General features: G+C 42.9%; 1 protein-coding gene across 4 annotated transcripts in view; it reads right to left on the bottom strand.

Annotated features, from left to right (window-relative positions):
- Positions 1 to 23,205, bottom strand: part of LOC137426069 (chemokine-like protein TAFA-2) — a 686,347-nt gene that overhangs the window by 232,241 nt on the left and 430,901 nt on the right. For all 4 annotated transcript variants that reach the window (XM_078775636.1, XM_078775635.1, XM_078775634.1 and 1 more), the window contains one exon: positions 20,567 to 20,679. In XM_078775636.1, the coding sequence (XP_078631762.1) occupies positions 20,567 to 20,678 (112 nt within the window). In that variant the 5' untranslated portion in view covers position 20,679. The remainder of the gene's footprint in view (positions 1 to 20,566; positions 20,680 to 23,205) is intronic.

Genomic DNA, 23,205 nt, shown 5'->3' with positions numbered 1-23,205 from the left:
GAGTTTGTGTCTTGCCCGTCATTTCGTCCGTATCAAGCAAGAGCCCCGGCTCTTCAATACTACAACTTGCGTGATGAAGATGATGATGAATTAGCTGTGCAGTACTGATGACGATGAAGGTGATGACGATGATGAATGTACTGCACAGCCAGAAAGAGCATTACAGTTACCCATTACGTGGGTAACTAGCGCAAATGGAAGCTGCCGCATCTGCGTTTTCCATACGCACGACTCTTTGTCTCTTTGTCTACTGTTCTACTGTACACTATGTACAGTATTTTATTTCTTGTAATATGTTTTAATAACTGTATTTTTCTTATTTTTTTACGTTTTTTAATTTTTTAGGCTAGTAAATGCTTATTTTACCACAAAAATATTTAAAATAATAGTATATAAAAATACATTTATACCGCAAAATCCCGCGATATAGCGAAAAATCGGCGATATAATTTTACATATACTAGCGAGAAAAACCCGCGATGTACCGAAGCCGCGAAAAGTGAACCGCGATATAGCGAGGGATGACTGTATATATATATATATATATATATTTATATATATATACAGTGAAACCTTGACTTACGAGTTTAATACGTTCTGTGACCGAGCTCGTAACTCAATTTGCTCGTTTCTCAAATTAAATTTCCCCATTAAAATGCATTGAAATGCTATTAATCCGTTCCAGCCCGCCAAAAACCACACCAATTTTTTTTTAAATATACAGTATATATAAAAATATCTCGCGCTTTATATTTCACCTGTATGCAGCATACAAGTTGGCAGGATGGCCTGGACTGGAGGTACGCACACTTGACTCTAAACTGTCCAGCCTGGGTTTGAATCCCGACCCAGCTATAACCTGTCATGGGTGAATCACAGGCAGGGTGATTCATCAATGTGTGTACCGCTAAACTGGGCGCCCCGCTTGCGTCCCATTAGTTGTTGGATGTTAAGGATCTCACCGTGTTTTCCACAAAGAGAAGGCGAGCTATCGCCGGCACTCTGAACAAGTTGTGGCCTGGCATGCTCTTCTCCTCTGCCGTTATATACGTCCTCCTCGGCATCTTTTTCCAGAAGAGCCCTGTCTCGTCACAGTTGAAGATTTGCTGGGGGATGTATCGTTCGGCTTCTATCAGTTCGGCAAAAGTTATAATAAAATCTTCAGCTGCCTTCACATCCGCCTCACCAAGTCGACAACACGCACACCTTGCTCATGTTTTTCAATGATTGCGTGTTTTATATCCAAGCACATCATCCTCTTCTTCTTCTCAGTACTGCCCTTGGCACTCAATTTCTTAGGACCCATGGTTAAAACTAAGAAATTTTCCAAAATAACCAAAATGCGAAAACAAAGCAGCAGCTATATACGGCAGAGATGCTTGCACGGCAAGATAACCACGTGACCTGAACGCACCTGGTGGCGGGTGGCGTAAGATCCAAAATAACCAAAATGCGAAAACAAAGCAGCAGCGATATACGGCAGAGATGCTTGCACGGCAAGATAACCACGTGACCGGAACCCACCTGGTGGCGGGTGGCGTAAGCTCCAAAATAACCAAAATGCGAAAACAAAGCAGTAGCGATATACGGCAGAGATGCTTGCACGGCAAGATAACCACGTGACCGGAACCCACTTGGTGGCGGGTGGCGTAAGCTCGTAACTCAGATCTCGGCTCGCATCTCAAAGCAATAAACCGCCCAAGCGACGGCTCGTATCTCGGAAAACTCGTAAGTTGGTGCACTCGTAAGTCAAGGTTTCACTGTATATATATATATATATATATATGTATTGATCTTCAGTAAGATTTGCATGATAAATCTTGTCAGCAGGTTGGAATATCTTTGTTGGCTTTCTGATTCTGAAAAGTCTTGGTGCCATTTGCACAAATCAAATTTAAGGTCATTTAGAGGTCAGTACCTTAAAATCACCAAATGCTACCAAAATTTGGCTTGCCTTTTCAAAACCAATGGAATAATATTGCCATCTTCGTGTTGCACGTCATTGACTTGCCGACTGAGATGCAGAATTCTCTCCAGATTTACGCTGACGACAGGAAGACCGATGGGGGACATCACAACCTTAGCACACACAAGATAAATACAGGAGGACCTTGACACAGCTGCAAGATGGGTCGATACAATGGCAACTTTCATTCAACGCAGCCAAATGTAAGGTCTTCTCCTGATAGAATGATAGAATGTAATATAAGAATGTGATAATATAATAATATAATAATAATAATAATAATATAAGAATGATAATAATAATAATAATGATAATAATAATAATATAAGAATATAAATAAATAATTAAGAATATTAATAAATTAAGAATATTAAATAATATTAAATAATTAAGAATATTAAGAATATTAATTAAGAATACTAATTAAGAATATTAATATAAATCGTAAGAATATTAATAAATAATTGAGAATATTAATAAATTAAGAATATTAAATAATATTAAAGAATTAAGAATATTAAGAATATTAATTAAGAATATTAATTAAGAATATTAAAATAAATAATAAGAATATTAATTAAGAATAATATGATAGTATGATAAAATGATATAAAAATATGATAATATGATAAAATAAAATAAAAAAAGATAAAATAATATGATTTTAAAAACCCCCCAAAAAAACATTGCCTCAAACAGGGAACCATGATTGTCATGGGGCCCGCAAGGCTAAACCCTGCTCTAGCGGGGAAAATGGCCTTAAAACGATCATTCATTCATATTCATTCATATGATAGTAATAATATAAGAATGTAATACTAATAATATAATAATAATAATAATAATAATAATATGAGAATGATAATAATAATAATAATGATAATAATAATATAAGAATGTAGGTAATAAAATAAGAATGTAATATTCTGATAGAATGTAAGGTCACATTGGCAAGGGAAACCAGAATGTACCGTACTACATCAAGGGAGAAGAACTAAAAGTTACACGAGAAGAGAATGGATCTTGGTGTTGTTATAGAATATAGACAGTGAGTTAACTTTCATAGGAATGTAGCTGCATCTGTCAACAAGGCCAATCAGATGAATGAATGAATATGAATGATCGTTTTAAGGCCATTTCCCCGCTAGAGCGGGGGTTAGCCTTGCGGGCCCCATGACAATCATGGTTCCCTGTTTGAGGCAATGTTTTTATGGCCGGATGCCCTTTCTGACACCACTCCTTAGTCGCCTCTTATGATGTGCAGGGATACGGTGTACCAATTCTAAATCGGGGTACACACCGGGATCATTCATCCCAGCAAGCTGGTACTCAATTTGCCGACCTCAGATGGATGACAGGCAGAGTCATCCCCCCCTAGCGTTAATGCAGCGATCGACCGGGATTCAAACTCAGGATCCTAGGATCCCAAGCCTGCACCCTAACCGCTATGCCAATACCAACAAGGCCAATCAGATGTTGGATCTTATCAAGAGGACCTTTTCCAGTTTCACCAAGGAAAATTTCCCACTCCTCTTCAACTCCATGGTCTGTCCTCGCCTAGAATATGGTAATGCAATTTGGAATTCAATATTTATAGCAGACGCCGATAAGATAGAGAGGGTGCAACGGAGAGCAACAAAGCTCCAGAACTCAGCCAGAGTAACTGAGAAATGGAATGGCCTTCCTCAATTTTTGGTAACTGCACCATCACTTCAATTATTTAAAGCAGGTTGGACAAACATTGGTCGTCCTCTCATCAAATTTTACCCTGACTGCCCATCAAACATACACACCTCACAATAAATTATGTTCAACCAGAAGATACGACATTGACAAAATAGGATGAAATGTGTGTGTTTGGGCCCAGGAAAGGGCCTGAAATGACTCCTGGGGGGAGTCGTAATGGGGGCGACAGGCTCCGGGGGTGTCACAAAAGACACTTAACACGTGCCCACGTGTGCCCGTGGGTGCAAAACCGGGTGCCCACGGACGCACATGCCAACAAATGGAACCAATGGCAAGGTCCTTCCGAGGGACGCTAAAGAAGATTGTGCTTGTGCTTGTGCTGTGTGTGGTGCTGAAAATGGAAACGTTAAAAAAGTAGTTATATTTAGTTAACCCGAAATGCTGTTTTGTTCTTTAAAAAAAAAAAATTATCCACTCTAAACTAAAGGCTAAAGTGCTTTAAAAAAGACCTATGGTATATGCCATATGGTATGGTATGATGCAATAGACAATGGATGGAATGTCGTTACGTGTGCGTATACATGCTTCAATTCAACAAAACGAACTTTGGATGGGTATATATTTATGTATGTAGCGTATGATGCAATAAAGAATAAAATGCCTCTGCCAGTGTTATGTGGTGTGGCATGGTGTGTGTTGGTCCCTTCATCGTTATACATTCATTATGGCATGACGTGCTGTTTTTTGTGCGGGATCACAAAAATCGATGTGCTTCCATCATGTACGTATGTATGTGTCACTGAAAAACATTTCTTTTTTTAAAACTTGTAATCTCAAAAACATTCATTTCAACAATGAATGATAGTAGTAACCTGATGTTGTGGTCACCGAGGGTGTCGTTAGCTTATTATATTGGGGGACAAAAACACGTGGGGGCTTGAGGCCACAAATTCACTGACGCCCATATTGACGCCCACACCGATTCCTACAGGTCGCACAAGAACAAGCAAACATGTTCACATTTGTTCAGTCAAATTCACTGAACCTGGTATGTTCAACGAGCAACGGTACCCACCCTACGGGCGGGGCTTCAATTGGGAGGCCCGAATGAAAAGGAAAAATATCAGAAATTGAAGGCTTTTTTAAATTTCAAACGATTTATATAAACATCCGTTAAATAATATCACATGCAATTAATCAAAATCTAAACAGTATTTGTAGAATTTCAATAAAAGCCACATCACTGTTCATATCGGTAAATATTATTCCATCGTGTTTGGAAAAACTGGAAAATTGGAAAAATTGGAAAAATTGGAAAAAAAAAATTGGGAAAACAATGTAGCCTATTTTATTCCAGGGGGTCCCAGGATTATCCACCCAAAATTTTGTTGCAATCGGTTCAGCTGTTTTTGCGGTACCTGGGAACAGACGGACAGACAGACAAACAGACGGACAGACATTTCGTGAATTATAGTAAGATTATTCCAAGTAGTTGATATATACCAACCCTATCAATGGAACGATTGGAGGTTTAAACAGGATCACCTTTAACTTCCTTATAATGATGATGATGATGATGATGATGATGATGATGATGATGATGATGAGGACAACGACGACGAATAGTACATTTACCAATGTTTGCTGTCTTTTTGTGACATCATAAGAGTGTAAAATTCATTCGAGCAGACATTACTGCAGTTCATCCGTGCCACACTAGAGGGGTTGTGGCAATTACATCTGCACTCTATTGAGAGGCTGCGTCATTTCTTCTTCAGTCAGACGGTTAAAATATGCACAACACATACCTGAGTATATTGTTAAGATGTATAACCTAAAAGACTGTGATCCAGAGATATGGGATTTTTTCTAAGAGGACAATTTCAGCGTGAAGAAGTCGGCCATGTCTTTTGTAATCTCGGTGTTAACCAGGCAATAGAGCAAGTTAACTGAACAATGAATGTGATTGGTCGTCTCAAAGGCTTAACAACTCAAAGGTTTCTGTCTTCTCCCGACTCCTCTCCGGCCTTGCTCCCCCAGCTCTCTCTGTGCTCTGTCCCCCAAATATTCCTGCAGGTCGCACAAGATCTGCCAGCAACCCTCTTATGGCGAAATTGCCGAAATCAAGACTGTCTGCTCACCTTCACTCTTTTATTCCTCTTTTCTCCCGCCTCTGGAACAAACTCCCTCACTCTCTTCAGACTCTCTTCAATCCCTCTCCTCCCTCCTGGTCTTTGAAACAACCGCTCACCACCATCTCTTAGATTATGGTTGATAAAAGGAATAAGACCCTCGATCTTTTCTTGAGGAATAAGGCCCCCATCCAAAACCTTGATCTTTTCTACCCCCGTTAATACACCCCAAATACACCTCTTGCAATCTCCGATTTCATTCCTGAAATTCCTAGTAGTGTCCATTTGTTTTATAGCTCTCCCTCCTCCTCATACCTGCACCTTCCACAGATCTACCGATGTCCTTGTTCTCTACTATTGTTGTGCTTCCCTATCTCTCTCCCCCTCTTGTCTCCCGCTCCCCCCATTATATGTTTTATGTTTATCTTTCTTTTTATGTGTTAGCTCTTACACGAGCCTCTACTTTGTATAGAAAAGAAAAAAAACACAAAGGCCAAACTTCCTTGCTGCTCGAGAACTGGCACGCCTTGCTGAAGCAGCTTATGACTAATATAAGCAAGGCAGAATCGAATCATCATCATGACCTCTCACTGGCAATCACCAATCACCAGGAAGAAGCTATCAGACTTCTACGCAATGCAATTGAAGAAACCACTCCCTTCACCTTCAAGGAGACACACCTCATGAACACGACGACAGAGTGTGTCGTCCCTACTGTAGTCACAGAGGACATCCTGGGAAGTCACCAGGCTGGAGAAGAAGCTTATGTGTCTTTCATGAATGAACGGATCATTGGAGACAATAACTTTTTTGATCATACGTAACGGCTTAAGATTCGTATTTGGAAGTCTATGGGAAAATCAGGTCGCATGAACGTCGGAAAATAAGTTGTTGAATTGAAGGAGAATTGCTCGCTCTTTGCTCGTACGGCCACAGCTGCAAAGCCACATCCAGATATTGCTCTTGCCAGGGACATTGGTACATGCAAGTTTACCTGTGTGTCAAAAGGTCTCTTGCTTGTACAGATAAAAGCAAGCTCATTGCCAGGCTAGAGAGCTTGTCTGAGCATTGGGAATCAAACATCGTCGCAGGGCAGGAAACTGATGATGGACAGGGATCTGGATCCTGTTGCTGCCTCATCACTGATGGAATGGCTGTGGTGCAGGAAATCAGCTGACCGCACGTGACGTCATGCAGGGACTTTGCACAAGAGTTCATCAGAGTGGTTAGTGCCAGCATGCATGGGTAATATGAACTTAATGTTGTATTCGACCATTAAAATGTTCTAAAATTACTCTAAGAGGCCATTCGGAGCAGGCGTGTCCACTACGCAGCCAGTCTGGCAGTTCCTTCGCAATTCAAAGACAAAGAGTAATCTAAGTCTACCTCGAAGAGAAGATGAGGCAAGTATACATTTCCTCACCAAGTCTTGCTGTAACCTCCACAAGCAAAGGTGCCTTCTCAAATCCGAAGAATGGTGATCATCTCAACATTATGCAAGAAGAGGCTGACACCATTATTATACTGCATGCTCTTGAAGCAGCAAAAGGAGGTGGAGATGCACATATCACTGATTTTCTTGCTCTTGCATTAGCTAGAGCACCGCAGCAAGGCAAAACACCTTGCATGTTAACGGGTAGAGGGGAGAGATGAAGAAAGGTGCCATATATTCCAATCTACAACACTCTTGGTCACCAGCTTGCTGCAGCACGACCTACCTTTCACATGTTCACAGGTTGTGATAGCTGTGGCTGTTTTCATGCGAAAGCCAAATTCATGAAAGTAAGCTCAAGAGTAATATGGGGAACTCACACAGCTTGGGTCTCTCCAGCGGCTATCAGAAGAGGTGTACGGAGCATTGGAAGAGTTTGTGTGCCTCCTCCTGACCTCGAGGCACTAAAATCACTGATGTTGGAACTCTTCAAAGCCAATTTTTTTCGCATTCTCAAGCAGAATCTCAGAACTTGCTTCCAACTCCACCGTTTGCCCACCGTTTGATCCACCGTTTGCCCTTCACGTGACTCGTGGTGGTCCCTCTCGGCTCTCCCCCCGTTGGTATTTTTGTGCACATAAGATTGTTCACGGTTCTGTTTAAATATTATTTAAATATGTATAACCTTTCCCCTTCAGTGTTTTACTCAGTGGTATTTTACAACACGCTGTTTTTCTTCCTATTTAAAAGGCTTTTCTCAATTTCCTCTCCAACTCATTCCACCTCAAAAAAAAAAAATTCAATATCTTATACGTCTCCCTCACTACATGGTCTAAATTCACATTCATTCCATCCCTCCTCCATCATTCTGAACCGGATTGCTAACTTGAAAATCACAACAAACCCAATTTGTTTTCAATGTTCGTCTTTCATTAATCATCCACTTTCTAAACTCCCCTCTTGCCCCTCCCATCCAAATCCCTCCCCTTGCACCTACACTCCTAAACTCCCCCCTTGCCCCGCCACTCTTAAACTCCCCCCTACCCCTCCACTCCTGAACTCCCCTCTTGCCCTTCCACTCCTGAACTCCCCCCTTGCCCTTCCCCTCCTAAACTCCCCCCTCACTCCTCCCCTTCAAAACTCCCCCCCAACCCCTCCCATTCAAATCTCCCCCCATACCATTCCTCTCCAATTCTCCCTCCTCCCCCCTCCTCCTCAAAGCTGCCTCCTCCCCACTTCGTCTCCCTTCTATCTCATACCTCCACCCCCCCCAACCTTCTTCTTGCTTCTGCCCCCCCCTCAAACAACCCCTCTCTGTGCCTCATCCCTTCACCTTCAAACCTTTCATCCTCCTCATCCTTCCCTTTCTTGGAACTCTTCTGCAATCGCTGACACACTAACAACTGCTCTCCCTACCTCCCCCTCTCATCCTTCATCTTACCCTACTCCTCCCCTCCCCTGTCCTGTACCCGATGCTCCCCCTCTCTCTTCATTAACGGTATGGACCTCAAACATCCGGGGCCTTCGCTCAAACCTGACTGATCTCTCCATACAGGTTGCTTCTGACAATCCAGACTTGATCTGCTTAACAGAGACTTTCCTCCTTCAAGATGTCTCTGATTCCTTAATATCTCTTCCTGGTTACTCCCTCCTCCGGTATGATAGACCTGAGCCTCGGCCTGGTGGTGGTGTGGCTATCTTTATCAAAAACTCTCTTCCTCACTCTCCATGCACTGCCCTCTCTCCTCCTCACCCCCAGGAGTACCTCTGGCTACGGCTTCCTCTCCGCTCTCACCTTTTGTTCATATGTGTTCTGTACCGTCCCCCAAACAGTGATGACTCCATCTACATTTCACTGTCTGACAACATGGACCAACTTCTATCCACTCATCCCAACTCTCTCTTCCTCATATGTGGTGACTTCAATTGTCATCATGCCACCTGGTTGGGTGTGGGTTCCTCTCTCACCAGTCATGGCACCTCAGCAAAGGACTTCTGTGACTCACTGGGATTGACACAATCTGTCAATTTCCCGACCCGGATCTCAGCCAATGGAGTATCTTCTCTTCTAGACTTGATTATGACTAACTTCCCTGCTAATGTCTGCTGCTCTTCTTCTGCTCCAATCGGTTCTTCTGATCATGTGCTTGTCAAAGTGGACATCTCTCTGGCCATTCTCAGAGAGCCTCCTCAGCGCCGACGAGTCTGGCATTTCACTCAGGCCGACTGGGACGGTCTTCAAGCAGCCATCAATCGTCTGGATTGGTCTCCCATCTCCACTGCCTCTGACATCAATTCTTCCTGGGAATTCTTCCAAAGCAAACTGATCTCTCTCATGCACAGATTTATCCCATCTCGCCTTCAGTTGTCTTACCCTTCCTCCCGTCCATGGTACACTGAATCTTGTGGTGAGGCAGTTGCCCTGAAACAACTTGCCTTTGCCTCTTGGAAGGCTAATCCAACTGAAGGAAATCTCAGTTCCTTCCACCAAGCTCGGAACAAGTGTGTGTCTACCCTCAGGAGTGCCAGGAAGCACTATCTCACCTCACTCAAGAATGAACTCTCAAACCTGTCTCCTTCCTCCAAATCCTGGTGGCGTCTGGTCAAATCCGTTTCTGGTGTTTGTTCCCCCTCCATCCCCTCCCTTACCTCAAATGGCCATACAGTTGACATCGCACGTGACAAAGCCGAATGCCTCAACTCTGTGTTTGCCTCAAAATCCTTAGTCCCAAACCAATTTCTCTCTGTTCCCACCTTTCCCAGTCGAACCAAACTGCTCCTGGACTCTGTGACCTTCTCTCCTGACAAGGTGGAGGAGTTTTTGTCAAACCTCGACTCTGATTCTGCAACTGGACCAGATGGCATCAGCCCACGGGTCCTAAAATCCTGCTCAGCCGCTCTATCTCACCCTCTCTCTGTTCTTTTCACCCTATCTTTTGCTCAAGGTCATCTGCCAGCATCCTGGAAATCAGCAAACATTACCACTTTACACAAAAAAGGTGCAAAAACAGATCCTTGCAACTACAGACCAATCAGCCTGCTCCCAATTATCAGCAAAGTCATGGAATCCATCATTGCTTCGGATATGAAATCTTTCCTCTTCTCCAATGGCTTGATCTCTGATCATCAATTTGGTTTCAGACCAGGTCACTCTACTCTGGACATGCTGCTTCTGCTGTCTCAACAATGGATGGAGGTCCTCAATGCCAAACAGGAAATCAGAGCTGTCTCCCTTGACATATCACGTGCCTTCGATATGGTCTGGCACCCAGCTCTGCTCACCAAACTCTCCTCCTATGGTATCCATGGAAATCTCCATGCATGGCTTGCGGACTTCCTCTCTGGTCGTAGTCAACGTGTGGCCCTGAATGGATTTCTCTCATCTCCCCTTCCCGTTCAGGCTGGAGTTCCCCAAGGCAGTGTGCTGCGCCCTGTGCTTTTTCTGGTCTTTATCAATGATCTCTCCGACTCTCTGGAAAATCCTCTGTATCTCTTTGCTGATGACTCCACTCTCTGCCGCTCCATTCCTCTTCCCTCAGATCGGCAGTCTGCAGCCTCCTCACTCTCTGAAGACCTCGACAAAATCACAGACTGGTCAAACATGTGGAACATGTCTTTCAATCCTGACAAATCTCACACTCTTACTATGTCTCTCCGAAAAGATCGACTGGACAACCCTCCCATCTACTTTCTCAACAATCCTCTCCAAGAAGTTCTGTCGCTCAAGCTTTTGGGTCTCACCATCTGCCATGATCTTTCTTGGGAAAACCACATTTCCAAGCTGGCCTCCAAAGCCAGTCGCCGACTGGGCATCCTCCGTCGTCTGAAGTCCTTCCTAGGCACACCTGAGCTCCTCACCACATACAAGGCTTTCATCCGCAGCTCAATGGAATACTGTTCTCCCCTATGGGCTGGTGCTCCTGCCTCACACCTGGCTCGGCTGCACGCTGTTGAATCCAAAGCTTTCAGAATCATTGGAATCTCCCGCGATGAAGCTATCTCTGAGGGCCTTTCACTCACTCACCGCAGGCAGGTAGGTGGTCTTTCTGTCTTCTACCGACTCCTCTCCGGCCTTGCTCACCCAGCTCTCTCTGTGCTCTGTCCCCCAAATATTCCTACAGGTCGCACAAGATCTGCCAGCCACCCTCTGATGGTTAAACTGCCGAAATCTCGGCTCTCTGCTCACCTTAACTCTTTCATTCCTCTTTTCTCCCGCCTCTGGAACAAACTCCCACACTCACTTCAATCACACTCCTCCCTCCAGGTCTTCAAAACAGCTGTTCACCACCATCTCTTATCTTCCCCCATCCAAAACCTTGATCTTTTCTACCCCCACTAATTCACCCCAGATCCACCTTGTTTGAAATTCCAACTTCTTTCCTGGAAGTCTTGGCAGTGTCCATATGTTTTATACCTCTCCCACCCCCCCCCCCCCTTCCCATGCCTCCCCCCCAAAGCCCTCTCTCTCCCACAGTTCTCTCGATGTCTCCATGTCTCTCGGTCCCTGCTCTCAAATGTTGTGTTTGTGTCCTTCCCCCTCTCTCCCCATCTTGTCTACCGCTCCCGATGTTATTTGTTTTGTGTGTCTGTTTGTCTTTCTGTGTGATTAATGTTCGCTCTTTCACGAGCCTCGATCTTGTATACAAAAAAAAAAAAAAAAAAAAAAAAAAAAAAAAACTCGTGGACCACCAGCATGACACATATTGCGTGCACATTACCAATCACTTGTGTGGAGCCAGCTGATGTAGCCAATCCAAGTATACCAATTCCTGGCAAGTAAGGCTGGACTGAAAATGATAATGGATACATTGATAAATGATACAATGATAATAGCCTGGTGTTGGCTTAGCGGTTAGGGTGCCGGCTTGGGATCCTAGGATCCTGGGTTCGAATCCCGGTCGATCGCTGAATTAACGCCAGGTGGGTTGACTCAGCCTGTCATCCTTCCGAGGTCGGCAAATTTGAGGACCAGCTTGCTGGGATGAACGATCCCCGTGTGTACCCCGGTTTAGAATAGGTACACCTTATCCCGGCGCATCGTAAGAGGCAACCAAGGGTTGACGTCAGGAAGGGAATCTGGCCATAAAAAAAAACATTTGCCTCAAACAGGGAACCATGATTGTCATGGGGTCCGCAAGGCTAACCCCCGCTCTAGCGGGGAAAATGGCCATAAAACGATCATTCTATACACTCCTGTTGTGACAATGTTAGATCCAGCACCAGTTGCTGTTGTTGAATTGGTGCGATGCAGCTGTGGTAGCAGTCGGTGTGCAACAAGTCGCTGTTCATGCAAGAAAATGAACATGTAATGTATAGACTTGTGTAAATGTTCTGATTGGAGATTATGACTGTGAAAATGTTGAAACTACCACTTTGAGTACCGGTGATGATGATCATGGTGATGATGATGATGATCATCATGGTGCTGATGATCATGGTACTGATGATCATGCTCATGGTGCTGATGATGATGATCATCGTAATGATGATGATGATCATGGCGAGGGTGATCATGGTGATGATGATGATGATTATGATCATGATCATGATGATGATGACAGTGAAGAGCTTTAGATTACATTGTCCTCAATTGAAGATCAGTTAATCACGTTGATCACCGTTTTTTCCACTTTCCATCTGTTGAAACAACTTCTGTCATTATTTTTCTGTAATTGGTCAATATTTAACACTCCATGATAATTTGATCGTTGTTTGTCATCATTAATGTTGAAGGTTATGTTATACAATATTCAAAAAAAAAGCAAAAACTAGCCAAATGTTATAATATTTATTAAGAAACTACATGTCAACAATAAAACCGTCACATATGAACAAAACTTTTGATATGACACTAATAAAACGTCATTATATCTGATACATTCCATCTATTCACGGAGAAAAATGACGCGTTTTACGAGACCTCTGAATGACCTTGAAATGATCCTATCTTTCAAATGTGAAAATGGCAGCAAAACGTTTTAGGCTCAGGGACCTAAGTAGAAATTATTTTTTTGGGGTGTCAAGATTTATCTATCACGGGCATCCCACTGGAATACATACGCCCCAAGACGAACATGTTGTTTTGTGTCCACGGACAGGATACTTCATACTTGGCTCTTCGTTATCATGACGAAGCAGAAAGGCAAATGATGCTCGACGCAGCACTTGCTGCAAAATGTTATTTCAAGAAGACACAACTGACAGATGTAGTTGTTCTGGCCAAATCTGCAAGGCCCAAAATTGAACCAACAGAGGTGTATAGTATGTGGCATAAATTGCTACGTCACAATGTCCGAAAATGCTTCAAGCACTCCATCCCGAAGTCCTGTCCATACACTCGCTAAGGTATAGTATTTTCCCCAAAGTAGAAAAGAAGAAACTGAAAACACCAGGAAAGTATATAATGATGGAAATCATTATCCATGGAAATCTCCACGCATGGCTGGCGGACTTCCTCTCTAGTCGTCGTCAACGTGTGGCCCTGAATGGGTTTCTCTCATCTCCTCTTCCTGTTCAGGCCGGAGTTCCCCAAGGCAGTGTTCTGGGCCCCGTGCTTTTTCTGGTCTTCATCAATGATCTCTCTGACTCTCTTGAAAATCCTCTCTATCTCTTTGCTGATGACTCCACTCTCTGCCGCTCCATTCCTCTTCCCTCAGATCGGCAGTCTGCAGCCTCCTCACTCTCTGAAGACTTGGACAAAATCACAGACTGGTCAAACAAGTGGAACATGTCTTTCAATCCTGACAAATCTCACACTCTTACGATGTCTCTCCGAAAAGATCGACTGGACAACCCTCCCATCTACTTTCTCAACAATCCTCTCCAAGAAGTTCTGTCGCTCAAGCTTTTGGGTCTCACTATCTGCCATGATCTTTCTTGGGAAAACCACATTTCCAAGCTGGCCTCCAAAGCCAGTCGCCGACTGGGCATCCTCCGTCGTGCGAAGTCCTTCCTCGGCACACCTGAGCTCCTCACCACATACAAGGCTTTCATCCGCAGCTCAATGGAATACTGTTCTCCCCTATGGGCCGGTGCTCCTGCCTCACACCTAGCTCGGCTTCACGCTGTTGAAACCAAAGCTTTCAGAATTATTGGAATGTCCCGCGATGAAGCTATCTCTGAGGGCCTTTCACTCACTCACCGCAGGCAGGTAGGTGGTCTTTCTGTCTTCTACCGACTCCTCTCCGGCCTTGCACCCCCAGCTCTCTCTGTGCTCTGTCCCCCAAATATTCCTACAGGTCGCACAAGATCTGCCAGCAACCCTCTGATGGTTAAACTGCCGAAATCTCGGCTCTCTGCTCACCTTCACTCTTTCATCCCTCTTTTCTCCCGCCTCTGGAACAAACTCCCTCACTCCCTTCAATCCCACTCCTCCCTCCAGGTCTTTAAAACAGCTGTTCACCACCATCTCTTATCTTCCCCCATCCAAAACCTTGATCTTTTCTACCCCCGCTAATTCACCCCAGATCCACCTTGTTTGAAATGTTTCCATATGTTTTATACCTCTCCCACCGCCCCCTTCCCATGCCCCCCCCCCCCCCCCCCAAAGCCCTCGCCCTCTCTCAGATCTCTCGATGTCTCCATGTCTCTCGGTCCCTGCTCTCAAATGTTGTGTTTGTGTCCTTCCCCCTCTCTCCCCATTTTGTCTATCGCTCCCGATGTTATATGTTTTATGTGTCGGTTTGTCTTTCTGTGTGATTAATGTTCGCTCTTTCACGAGCCTCGATCTTGTATACAAAAACAAAACAAACAAAAAAAAAACAAATGAGGTATCCACATATTCTCAGTCTTGCTCATGCATCCTGGCATGTTCCAGAAGAATGCAATGTTTGGACAGTGTGGATGCAGCCTGCAAGCATTCTTCACACAATGAATGAAGAATTGATGCAGTTCCACTAATCACAGCAGGTTTAGGGCAGCACATACGGAGGGCTGTGCACCAACATAGACACACTTGGGACAAGCGCATGTACTAGCTCCTGAGATGCCTTCTCCCAGTGCCTGGTGTAGACTGTTCCTGAGTACCGGATGCCACTACAGGACACGTTTGCGGAGGCTCACATGTCTATTCAGAAACATATCTGCAGCTGATGCAAGAAAGGCTGTAGACGACGTGCAAATATATGACGGCAGCGAGAGTACAGCCATGTGCCCTTGTGGTGGTGATTGTGAGCAGAGATCGTCTCCCCCATTGCTTGTTCAGTGTGCGTACTATTTACCGTGTGTGTTTGCAGGTGACAGGCCGCATTGCTGGGAACGTTGATTGCAACATTTTTGCATATTTTATCTATTCTTCTAGAGTTCTAGTGCATACAATTCAAAGGATTCATTCCATATCTAGAAAATGTCTGTTAGTGTACAAGTTACTCTCAACAAACATGCATTTTAAATACATCTCAGGGGGTTTTGTGTCCAATGTATAACTATTTATATGTAAATGTCCTATTGAATTTACTGCACTTTTCTCTTGAATTTTATATTCTAATTAAAAAAATACATGTCACTATCTTGAGAAACGTGTCTAATAATGCAAAGTTACTGACACAGCTATTGGTTCCAGGTGCTCATGTTAAAAATATGACTGCTGTGGCTGACAATTTGAAAGTTTGCAGTGACTCCACTTCTAGATATCCTGTAATGACCACATTTCTACCTCTGTCCAAAGTTTTATGCTTTTATGAACAATCACATTTTGAACACATATCTCCTGGACTAACAATGAGGAGGTTATTTTTCAAAAGAAAACTTGTTTCCTTGTGTTTACATGTTTTGATCCAGGGTCAGGAAATATTTTTTTAAATAAGGGAATTTAGTCAATAATGGTATCTTACTATAATTCACCAAATGTCTGTCCGTCTGTCTGTCTGTCTGTCTGTCCATCCGTCTGTTCCCAGGTACCGCAAAAACGGCTGAACCGATCGCAACGAAATTTTGGGTGGGTAATCCTGGGACCCCCTGGAGTAAAATAGGCTATATTGTTTTTCCAAAATTTTCCGCAATTTTCCAATTTTTCCAATTTTCCAGTTTTTCCAAACACGATGGAATAATATTTACCGATATGAACAGTGATGTGGCTTTTATTGAAATTCTACAAATACTGTTTAGATTTTGATGATTTGCATGTGATATAATCTAACGGATGTTTATATGAATCGTTTAAAATAAAAAAAACCTTCAATTTCTGATATTTTGCCTTTTCATTTGGGCCTCCCAATTGAAGCCCCACCCGTAGGGCGGGTACCGTTGCTAGTTTTTATAATATATCGTTTTTGGCCCTAATCTTTCAATGGTGAAAAATCACTTTTAAAAATATTGTATCTAGACCCCGATCCTGTTCTTCATCAAAATGTAATAATTTCGTCCTTGTTACACACCCAACCTATCCCCAAAATTTAGTCGGAATCCATACATAACTTTTTGAGATATCGTGCACACAGAAAGACAACACACAAACAGACAGAGGTGAAAACCTAACCTCCATCTTTTAGTGGCGGTAGTACAATGCCTTCAGAAAGTATTCATACCCAGTGACTTTTTTGACATTTTGTTGTTACAGCCTAAATAAAAAATGGATTAAATTGAGATTTTTTTGTCAATGGTCCACACATAATACCCCACAATGTCAAAGTGGAATATGTTTTTAGTATTTTATACAAAACAATTAAAATAGAAAGGCTGAAATGTGATGAGTCAATAGGTTTTCAACCCCTTTGCTCTGACACTCCAAATTGATCTTAGGTGCATCCATTTTCCTTTGATCATCCATGAGATGTCTCTACAACTTGGTTGGAGTCCAAATGTGGCCAATTCTATTGATTGGACATGATTTAGAAAGAAACACACCTTTCCATACAAGGTCCCACAGTTGACAGTGCATGTCAGAGCAGAAATTCCACCATGAAGTCCAAGGAATTGTCCATAGAACCCTTGGATAGAATTGTAAGGAGGAAAAAGATCTGGGGAAGGGTATACAACAATTTCTAGAGTGTTAAAAGTTCCCAAGAGCACAGTGAGCTCCATCATTTTGGAAATGGAAAGAGTATGGAACTACCCAGACTCTTCCTAAAGCTGGCCGTCCGACCAAACTGAGCAACTAGGCAAGAAGGATCTTAATCAGGGAGGTGACCAAGAACCCAATGACCACTCTACCAGAACTACAGAGTTCCTTGGCTGAGATGGAAGAACATGCTGGAAGGACTGCAGTCTCTGTATCACTTCACAAATCTAGGCTTTATGGGGAAGTGGGCAGACGGAAACCAATCCTGAGAAAAAAGCACATGACTGCATGCCTGGAGTTTGCAAAATGGCACAAGAGATTTTGAGAGCATGAGTCAAAAAATTATGTGGCCTGATGAGATGAAAATTTAACTATTTGTCCAAAATGCAAAGTCCTACGTCTGGCGGAAAGAGAGCACCCATCTAACACCATCCCTACCATGAATCATGATGGTGGCAGCATCATGCTATGGGGCTGCTTTTCAGCAGCAGGGACTGGGAAAATTCTAAGGAGAGATGGAAGAATGAATGGAGCCAAATACATAGAAATCCTTGAGGAGAACCTGCTTCAGAGTGAAAAAGACATTAGACTGTGGTGAAGATTTACGTTCCAACAGGACAATGACCCCAAGCATATAGCCAAATCAACACCGGAATGGCTTCAGAGGAAGAAACTAAAAGTCCTTGAGTGGCCCAACCAAAGCCCAAACTTGAATCCCATTGAGAATCTGTGGAAAGACTTGAAAATTGCTGTTCACCAACGCTCCCAAACCAACTTGACAGTGCTTGAGAAAATCTGCAAGGAAGAATCGGAGAAACTCCCCAAATCAAGATTTGCAAAGCTGATACAGACATAACCAAGAAGACTCAAAGCTGTAATCACTGCCAAAGGCACTGCTATAAAGTATTGACTCAGGGGGTTGCATACTTTTGTAAATTAGATATTTCTGTAAATCCTTTTTAATTATTTTGGGAAAGAAATTCACTTTGGCATTATGTTGTATTATGTGTAGAAAAGTGACAAAAAAAAATCTCAATTGAATAGATTTTAAATTCAGCCAAATGAATTTTTAATTCTGCTATAACACAACAAAATGTGAAATGTCAAGGGGTGTGAATTCTTTCAGAAGGCACTGTAATTTATCAATTTCCAGTAGCTATGAGTCCAGTAGGAAATAAACTGCTCAAAGACCGTTTCGGGTAACGTTTGGTTGTCCCACAAGGAATTCAATGTTGCGCTATGTTAAAGCACATAGGACAACTGGCAATGTTGCAGACGGAAAAGGTCAAGGTGAAAGTAAACAGTAAGAATGGAAGAAACAAATGAAGGAGTGAGAGAAGCAGTCCACAGAAGCAACTGAAGCAGTGGGAACAGAGCCAACAGAAGTCGGGGAGAAGGCATTCTTTCAAACAAGCCATTCACAGGAAAACGGTGAGTATAATTGCGAAGAAGGATCTTAGTTCGTACACCTAAAAAATGCAAGCAACAACAGTTGAAACCAGCAGACAAACATAGCCGACTGGAAACGTGTAACACTATCATAGGACTTTTGCTAAGTAACCCAAATTTCGGTGAAAACTTCATAATGTCAGATTAGGCACATTTTCATTTATCGGGGTATGTCAGTAAACCAAACTGTTGTATATGGGCCGGCACAACTGCTCATGGAATGGACGAAAAACCTTTACAAAGGCTGAATGTGACAGTGTGGTGTGCCACCTCCAAATGTTGTATATTTGGCCCTCATTTCTTTGAAAATGAAGGGGGGAAGTAAGTCTTCTGGTGATGAAGTCTGCACGCCATGCGTGGAGGTTTCCATGGATACCATAGGAGGAGAGTTTAGTGAGCAGAGCTGGGTGCCAGACCGTATCGAAGGCACAAGATGTCAAGGGAGACAGCTCTGATTTCCTGTTTGGCATTGAGGAACTCCATCCATTGTTGAGACAGCAGAAGCAACATGTCCAGAGTAGAATGACCTGGTCTGAATCCAAATTGATGATCGGAGATCAAGCCATTGGAGAAGAGGAAGGATTTGATATCTTGAAGAGGAACTAGTCTTGTTGATGAAGGATAATGTCGACCTGCATTGACAAACAGGTAGGTCAATTGATGGAATAAACATAACGTTTATGGAGGTGTGCTAATCACCATGGGAAGCGGACATACAGAGACCGCAGTCCTTCCAGCATGTTCTCCCATTTCAGCCAAGGAACTCTGTAGTTCTGCCAGATTGGTCTTTCCAGAAGAATCTGAAGTTTCGAGTGTTAACTCTATCTGAAGAAAATGTGAGTTCACCCTTAATCACTCTTTATCACAAATCCTGTTAATCTCATCCATTATAGAGCAAACCTAGACTTAGACGATATTTTATCCGTGATTCATGGACCTGGTCATGCCTTGGTATTATATCCCTGGTACGTAGCTTGCTTTTTTATTCCATTCACAATTGACTTCTGGTTACCTTCCATTAAACCATAAATAAGCATCTTCGATGGTTTGCTCAATCCGGGTTTGCACACCTTGTGCACTCTGCCCTACCATTGCGTTCACGTGATCTGGTTTTATCTGGATATGCAGGAGTGGTTATTTACCTCGATCTGGGCTGGGATATTTTGGGGGTTAATTTGCCTGGAGGTAGGAGGGGGAGGCATTGTGGGAGAGTTAATTTGGCTGGGGGGCAGTTTTGCCCCCCGCATCCCTACCCTCAGATCTCAGCAACGGCAGATCCGATCATCATAAAAAAAATTCAACGTATATTGAAGATCATTAGACAAACATCTGCATTGTAAAAAGACAAAAAGGGACAAAACTTCAGATTTATAAATTATCTAGTGCAAATGACACTCATTTGGGTATATTTTACCAACACATATGGAGAAATCACTGTTTTGGATGAACATGTGATCATAAAAGGTTATTTAACACCTAAACGGTACTTGAGATTTTCGCAAAATGTGGTATCAAAACGTGCGTGAGACTCTCAAGAAAAAAGGCATGAGGACATTTTCTGATCAGGGGTGGTTTGGAAGTAATCGTAAAAATCGATGGGGGGTGGGGGGGGGGCATTTTGGCCCCTCCCAGCACAGATAGTATTAAGCACTCAATTTAGTCATGTGATTCTGGGGAAGCAAATAATTCTTTCTTTTTGAGTGAAAATAACATCTTGCTCTGTGTTCTGTTTGTTGTATTTAGTAATGATCTTGCATTATTGCTCAGCAATGCATAGAAAACAAATATCACCATGCAAAAAATAGTGTTGAACATTCTAGAATTATTTGTGAAACTTTTCAAGGCCTTAATGAATACTTCAACCACTCAAATAGTTAAAACATCTTAGCTCTGGAATTACTGACCTGAGTGTCGTGTGTGGGCAGAAACAGTAATGGCGGTTGAGCACAACAAGAGAAGAGCAGCGAATGGGAGCGATGGAGAGGGACACCGCTTCCTCCAGGCCACCAGTCTCATCCTGGAGAAGAAAAGATGCGCAGTATTTCTTTACATTGTGCTGTAGTTCAAAAGACATGACCAAATCGATAGATGCGTGAACCTTTATAATAAAAACGGTTTAGGGTTGTTGCGGATGACCGATGCGGATGACCACAAGTTTTGAAGCATTTGTCAAAAGGGCTCTTAACTTCCAAATACTGGTTATTTTTTTAGTCGGACAGCTTGTACACACTCACACACACACACACAACACACCCCACATCTGTCGCTTGACTCCACTCACCATAGCGCCAAAACAAAATTATATGTCCGCCATCTTGGTTTAATAGTGGGTCTAACACATTAGGCCTGTCGGCCTCTGCTGATTATACACTGCCCAGGTTTGTTGCGTCAGATTTCCATTGACTTTGTTTGGGTCGAGTGTTGTTCATGAATAGTAACCCCGAAAAATCTAATCACATGTCGAATAATAGTAAAGTTTAATCAAGCCATCAGAACGCACGGTACATCAGAATTGACGGTCATCAAGTGTTATGTTATTGTTACATAATCAAGCATTGTATTATGCAAATTTCCCCCAAAAAAAGCATTCCGTAATTTTTGAACACTCCTACATTGGGGTTAGGCATTCCGTAACCATGTGACAAAACAATTCGTTCTGATATAACCGTGGGGAGGGTGACATGGATAAGAGGTGTCGAGTTAATTTTTTAATATCGCATTAAATGTGCATTTCCTAATCGCGCTGTTCATCTTTTAAGAATGCTTTAAATGCGTGTTTCCCAATTGGTGTGGTCATTATTGTTATGTCCACCATCGAAGTTATGGAAGACTTATGACAGAACTTGGTGGATGAGTTGGTTAGGCAACAACATCAACAACAACAACAACAACAACATGCATTTTAAAGGCCATTTTCCCTACTAGAGCGGGGGTTAGTCTTGCGGTCCCCATGACAATCTTCTCCATTTTGCCCTATTTTCTGCATCTCTCCTTGTTAACCCCCTTGCCCGCATTTCTTTTTCCACCATCTTTAGCCAAGTCTTTCTCGGTCTTCCCCGTCCTCTACTTCCTTCTACATTCATTTCCATCACTCTTCTCAACCAGTCACTTTCATCCTTCCTCAACACATGACCAAACCATCTCAACCTGTTCCTCTTCACAGCATCAATCACAGGCTCTATTCCCATCATCTTTCGCAATTCATCATTTGTCTTCCTCTCTCTCAACGATACTCCGCACATCCGTCGAACCATTCGCATTTCCACCCTTTCCAGCCTTCGTTGCTGCTCTACGTTCATTACCCATGTCTCGCTCCCATAAATCATAACACTTCTCACACATGCAGCATACACCTTTCCCTTCAGCTTCAACGACACTCCCCTCCTCATCAGCACGCCACTCACATGGTTAGGCAACAAGAACAAGAAAATTAGATTTTGGTTCAGGTCCGAATCCAGGGGATGGATACAAAATGTAAATGTTTAGCCTGGCGGAGGTACGTGCTCTACCGAGTGCCATTATGGTTTGAATATGTGGTCATGATTTATATTGAGCTGAGTAATAATTGGCTGATGCTGTATGATGCATTTACCAAATTCTTTAAAGAACACTACGCATTGTAATTGCTAATGCATTTCCATTGTTCTATGATAGATCCAATGAAAAATTAATTCATTAAAGTCTTTCCTTTTCCAAATAGTAAGACAGAGGAAGAAGTTTCACAAGTGAAGCAAGTCGGTTTGCTTGGAGTGTCTGGGGGTATACCACTATACCATCCACTGCCGAATATTTTGGAAATCTTGACTTCAGATTCTGCATTATGGGGCATTTTGAGAGTCTCATTCAAGGACACATTTGGCTGGCCTTTCTGAAGATTAAATGCCTTTAAAATAAGGTGTATTTATGATACATCTGTGCAGTCTACTTTGTCAAGCGGCACTCTTTTGCTTGACACAATATATCGAACAAAGATTCTACATGTAAAATGTCCAAAAACAATGTGCTTCAAACACACAGCATTGCTATGACAGCTCACAAACCCCACGACAGTCAAAATATATAGTTCACATTCAATATGAAAAAAAACTACAAATGTCTTGGATTTCCACAGTTTTTTTTGGTTTGTTTTTATATACATGATCGAGGCTCGTGTAAGAGCTAACATTAATGACAAAAAAAGAAAAAACGGACACATAAGACGAAATAAAGGGAGCGGGAGATAAGAATGGGAGAGAGGAAGAAGCACACAAGTACAACATTTGAGAGCAGGGACATCAGGAGATCTGTGGGAGGGAGAGGGCTTGGGGGTAGGAGGCATGGGAGGACGGGGCGCGGGGGGATGGGGGTGGGGGGGTGAGGGAGGTAAATAAAACAAAACACATGGACACTGCTAGGACTTCCAGGAAAGAAGTCGGTATTTCAGAAAAGTGGATCTGGGGTGAATTAACAGGGGTAGAAAAGATCAAGGTTTTGGATGGGGATGGTGGTGAACAGCTGTTTTAAAGACCTGGAGGGAGGAATTGGATTGAAAAGAGTGATGTGT

Source organism: Myxine glutinosa, chromosome 4 (genome assembly GCF_964187855.1).
Source record: "Myxine glutinosa chromosome 4, kmMyxGlut1.1, whole genome shotgun sequence".
Classification (NCBI taxonomy): Eukaryota; Metazoa; Chordata; class Myxini; order Myxiniformes; family Myxinidae; genus Myxine; species Myxine glutinosa.
Note: the sequence above shows the minus strand (reverse complement) of the source record. Positions and strands in the feature narration are given on the sequence as shown.